Below are 5,138 nucleotides of genomic sequence, written 5' to 3' on the forward strand. Positions count from 1 at the left end.
ACTTCAGCGTACCTATTGTAGCTGGGTTCTATACATGCTGTTCATATCTTCTGAGTATGCAAACACGCCTCGTCCACTTCGTTCGGTAGTTATCATGAGAAAAACAAAACAAAAAAACAGTAAAAAGACATCCCTGCCTAATCCCTCGCTGAGATAGCGGTCCAACTTGCAAAAATAAACACTGCCAGCCTAAACACAAACGCCGTTGTCCCATCGAATCGTCAGACCCAATTCCTATCGGTCTGATGTCGACAGTATGCTTGCTATGATAAACGAGACAAGGCCTCCCCGTAAAGTCATTCTGAGCTTTGGTTTCGAGATATTATATAAATAAATAAAGAATCGCATGAGGTACTGTGTCCTGGAAACATGCTAATAATTTGAAGATGGAACGAAAGCAAACATTTCGATCAGTCGTAATAGTTGTTGTGGACTCAGGCGCAGGTAAAGTCCAGTCGCATCCGACGGGCGATGCCCTGCCAGTCCCATACAGAGATCCAGTCACCTTGCTCCATCAAGGCCCATACTTTTTCAAGCAATTCCATGACACGCTCACAGTTACGAAGACCTGTGTAGCCGCGAACAGCCCTAACAGCTTTGCGAACACGTTCTTGTTGAGCCTTTTCGAAGCAGGCGGTGCCAATAATGAGGCAAGGTATCAGGAGCAAAGTCTGGGAAGGGTCGGAAGGCTTGAAAGACTCTAGAAGGGACAGCGACTCTTCGACGGCGAGGATGATACGGCGATCGTGATACGCTGGTCTTCGGGTTGGTGGTGGTGAAGATGCTCTCTCTTGGCATGATGAGTCCTGTTCGTGCATGGAACTGGTTCTTGAAGGATTGCGTGATGTTGGACAGCTGCTAGCCACGTGAACGTCTGAAATCCCCGTGGTTCCGTTGGCCCCTGATACTGTGGCCATCATGGAGGCCCGTCTGAGAGGTGGTGGTGGTGGACGCGCAACCGAAGCTGAAGCTGAAATCGGTAATGTGCTAAACGTCGAACGGCGCATCGAGGATACCGAAGGTGGGTAGATAGTCCGGAAGAGATATACCCACATCATTTGCTTGTAAAGGAGCCCGACTCGATCGCGACTGTCGCCCCATGGCCAATTCGGCGTCCACTCACGGATGGCTGCATCTATTTCAGCAGCCTGGTATAAGCTGGTGTAGTCCACAACTGGGTCGACGGCAGCTGCTATATTGGCTCGGATCGTGTTTCGAATGGTCGTGATCTGGGAAAGGTACTGGAAGAGACCATCGCCGACACCCAATAATCGAGGTGGTTGGATTGGGTCGGCAGGCTCCCAGTCTTCCGATGATAATCGGGCTGTCATGTTTTCGGGATGCCAGAAGAGGTCGTCGGCAAAGATATGGTACTGAAAGAACTCGGTAATGAAATTATAGAATACTGGGTCCTCAGGGGGTGAATGTTGAATTAAAGTCTGATAAGCTTGAAGGTGAACTCGGTGTTCACCTCGAGGGTTTCCATCTGCTCTGGTCTGAAGAAGCAAACAGAGCATCTGTCCATATCGTGCAGATAGAATGGTCTTATACTCGGGATCATCTTTATTCAAGGGTCGACCCATATCCTCGTAGAGTCGTTTCATGGATTCGTCGTGGTGATAATCTGCTCGTTGTTGCAATGCTTCTCTGCTTGAATGGGGATGATCTGCTAAGAGCTTGGCACCATATGGAGTGTCCCAGTCAATATGTTTGCTGCTGACAGCCAAAATAGAGTGCATCAGCCCTTGATGTTGATTGGCAAGGTGAAGAATGATGTCCTTGAAAGCATTCTTTGCCTCGCCTTCGACGGTTAGGATATTGCTCAGATTGGTGATGTAGTGTTTCCAGAAGACCTTGTCCTCCACTGTCTCGACGCCATGAAATATAGGCTGCATGGTGATCACTGGCAATGACTTCTGGCGCAAGCGCTCTGGCGTAACGATCAGTAAAGTGAACTGGCAGACCTATCGATGCACTCACCTTCTTCGGCCTTTTCTTTGCCACTTTTCCATATCTGTTTCTCATGATAACCCTCGCAGACGACAGCGTTCTTCTCACAATTCATGCCTAGGAATAGAATGTTAGACTTTATGCGCAAGTTAGACTGGTTTCTCCATGTCATACATCGTGGTTTCTACTTGATGTTAGCCGCCTGACCCAAATTCAAAGAGCATGCTGGTACATTGGCCAAGCAAGATGAACATGAACTGGCATATTCGTTCTGGCCTGTAGCACCAATAGTCTTTCTGGGAACTACTTACAGCTTCATCACACTTCTTCTTGCGTTTACGGCAGGTAATGCAACCAGTCTTCGATCGACCTTTGGTAACCTTACTTGTGCTCACAGCGGTTGCCAGGGGGTGCTTTCTTGGTCGTCCTCGTGGCCGTTTCGGCTTCGGATCGGTGCTTGCGGATTCGATGGAAGCTGACGCAAGGGGAGCAGCTTTGAGGTCGTCCATATTAATGTCATCTTCGATGGGTTCCAGCTTTGGGATTGTGAGAATGTCGTCCGAGCCTTGCTCCCAGCTGTTGTCCATCTCAACATCATCTCGGTCGACGTACTCCGTGCTCCAGGAATCGGCGCAAGACGAGGAGGCCGAGTGAATCATTGTTGGTGCGGAAGAATTGTCCATTCCTACACTTAGAGGTGATATCTGGCCAGGCTGTAGCTGATTTGCCACAGAGGACATCCATAGCGAGTCCATTGGTAAAGGCGACGGTGGCATCATGCTATTTGGTTCTTCGGGGGATATGTTATGTCTGTCGCACCAGGCTATGTTCCTTTCAGATCGAGAAAAGTCAAATGAATATTCGAGGGCCATTTAGCGACTAATATGACCTTGCCCCTCTGGGAATGAGAAAGAAGAGTTGGGAGAGCAATCTATTGCAACGACCGTCTCAAGGCTGGCGGTAACGGCTTAGATAGATAACCAAATAGCTTGCCGATCGAGTATGGTATGGGACAGTACAGTGCAGTATAGTCTCTAACTAGAAGCTGGACGTGACGACCCAGCATGAAGCTGTGGAGACTAGAGGGTGGTGGCGGTGGGCGTTAGGGTGGACTAGTCTTGGACGCCAGCACACCAACGGTTGATCGAAGCTCGTTTAGTCGCCCAAGACAGACGACGGCTCCAAACTCGCAAGATGAAAGGGAGGGAAAGGTGAGGAGAATGGAGGGGCTATGTATGTGGGTGGAGAGGTCTTATTTGGAAGTCAAGGTGTGGAGGAGTTCTAAGATGCAGCACAGCACTAGAACCCTTCGCTTCTGCTTGTCTTTCCTGTCGACCCCATCTCCCCACAGTTGCGGCGGACTAGCGATCAGGTTGGCCTCATGGTCTACTGGCCAAGTCAAGGTCAAGGTGAGAGGGTTCGCAGGGGCTTTGACAGCCCTCAACCAACATGCACCGTTCGGTCCCGTCAAGGGTCACTCAGGCCGCGCGATGCCAGAGATGGTCACCTCCAGACCCTGTTATGCCTGGGGCCAACTACTGGGGGCTAACTCGACTAGCAGCTCTAGGACAACGACCATGGTGAATGAGACGTGGAGGATGCTGGATCTTGGCGAAAGTCTCCATCAAGCCTCGATGGAGGACATGGATAGATTGACAAGGACATGGCCTGGTAAACCCACCCTCTGTAGATTTAGCGCCTCCAGGGCCCTGACAGAGGTGCTTCAGGGTACGCAGCAGGCCCGCTTGAGTGGGACCTTCCCTTGTCTAGATTCTGGATTGACAAGAGTGTTGCAGACAAAATCGTACTATAACTGCCTACGGAGTATATGTCAGCGAAATAGATACGAGAGCAGGGGTTTCACTTGCGAGCAACTGCAGCTATGAGATATGAGAAGAACCCACCGATCGAGCATCTCGATCAGGTTGACGTCTCTCCCTATAAACACCAATGGCGGCGAGTCGTGCCATCATGCAACAGGTGGATCAGTAGTGACAATGTATGGTTCGACATTGTTGATCTGTTTCTTCGGAGTCACACGACAAAGTGCCGACTAACTTTGGAGTATTAAAAACCCGAGTCTCCAACGGGCGACGTTGCAGCGAAGCTGTAGCATGATATCATCAAAGGTCCCTTGTGTTTGTGAAAGTCTTGTTGGGTGACATTAGTGGGTATTAGACGTCTCAGTGTTGATCCCTTGAACAAGCGACTAGAAGTTTCAACCTGCCCGAGTCGACAGGTCAAGAACAGAACATGGCTAGAGGTGTAAAATGCATATACTGTGCCGTAGCATTGGGACCAACTTGCTTTTGGGCATCAAGTGAAAATATGATGGAGCGGGGGAGGCTGTTGAGGAGGAGGACATTGACATTGACTGTATCAATAGCAAGACAAATGAGGTGCGGTTGTTCTGGCGGATAAAGACGACAGTGTTGACAGCGGATGAATTGGATCGAATTTACGTGCAGTAGCATTTCAAAATACGTGAATTACGATGTAGATCAATGTCTTATGAGGCAGGCATGAGAGGGCACCTGCCGTCCCTTCCCTCTTCATGGTAGGTCGTGTTGTGGGAAGGTACTCTCACTCACCTACACACAGCACAGCCCGTTCCTACCCCCACTGTGGGAGTACCTCAGGGATTCCAAGTAGGTAAGCTTGGGCGACTCAGCTCTCGCTTCCAGCATTTCTTCATCCAAAACCATCATCTCAATACTAGTATATCGACTCGTTTGATACTCACTGCAACGCCTGCTGCCGACAAGAATAGGTCATAGCTCGGTCTGGCTGGGTTTATTGATCCAGACCGCCAGCCCAATGCATCGGCCTCGAGTGTCTTGCAGAATCTCTATAGTAGCATCCCTGGCTGCCACATTTGACTCGCCCATTTATCGTTAGCATTAATTTGCATACATACAGTAGCGGAGGCACTACTTTGAATGATATCTCCGCACCTGGTCTCTGGAGAACCTCTAGTCCCCCTTTCCTATCGAGAACAAGCTGACTGACATGGTATTTCCATGTTGGCATCACTCAGTAGAATAGATGCATTGAACTACTGCAATGCGCTGCTAGCGCACGCGCCATTTTGGAGGCTGGAAATCGACGGCCTAGAATCATTCCTACCTATTCTGGGCTCTCTGACAGAAAGAAAATGCTTGGGCAGCTACTCTATTACCTTGAGGGTC

The 5,138-nt window shown here is 49.6% G+C and overlaps 1 protein-coding gene across 1 annotated transcript; it reads right to left on the reverse strand.

The window, feature by feature from the left end:
* Positions 1-434: 434 nt before the first annotated feature.
* On the reverse strand, positions 435-2,609 carry FPSE_08858 (uncharacterized protein; the record flags this gene model as incomplete). The annotated part of the gene is made up of 4 exons (XM_009261976.1): positions 435-1,930; positions 1,981-2,067; positions 2,125-2,134; positions 2,262-2,609. The coding sequence occupies 4 exons, from the start codon at positions 2,607-2,609 to the stop codon at positions 435-437; spliced, it is 1,941 nt and encodes a 646-aa protein (XP_009260251.1).
* Between the last annotated feature and the right edge of the window lie 2,529 nt (positions 2,610-5,138).

The sequence above is a fragment of the Fusarium pseudograminearum genome, chromosome 3 (genome assembly GCF_000303195.2).
Source record: "Fusarium pseudograminearum CS3096 chromosome 3, whole genome shotgun sequence".
NCBI classification, from domain to species: domain Eukaryota; kingdom Fungi; phylum Ascomycota; class Sordariomycetes; order Hypocreales; family Nectriaceae; genus Fusarium; species Fusarium pseudograminearum.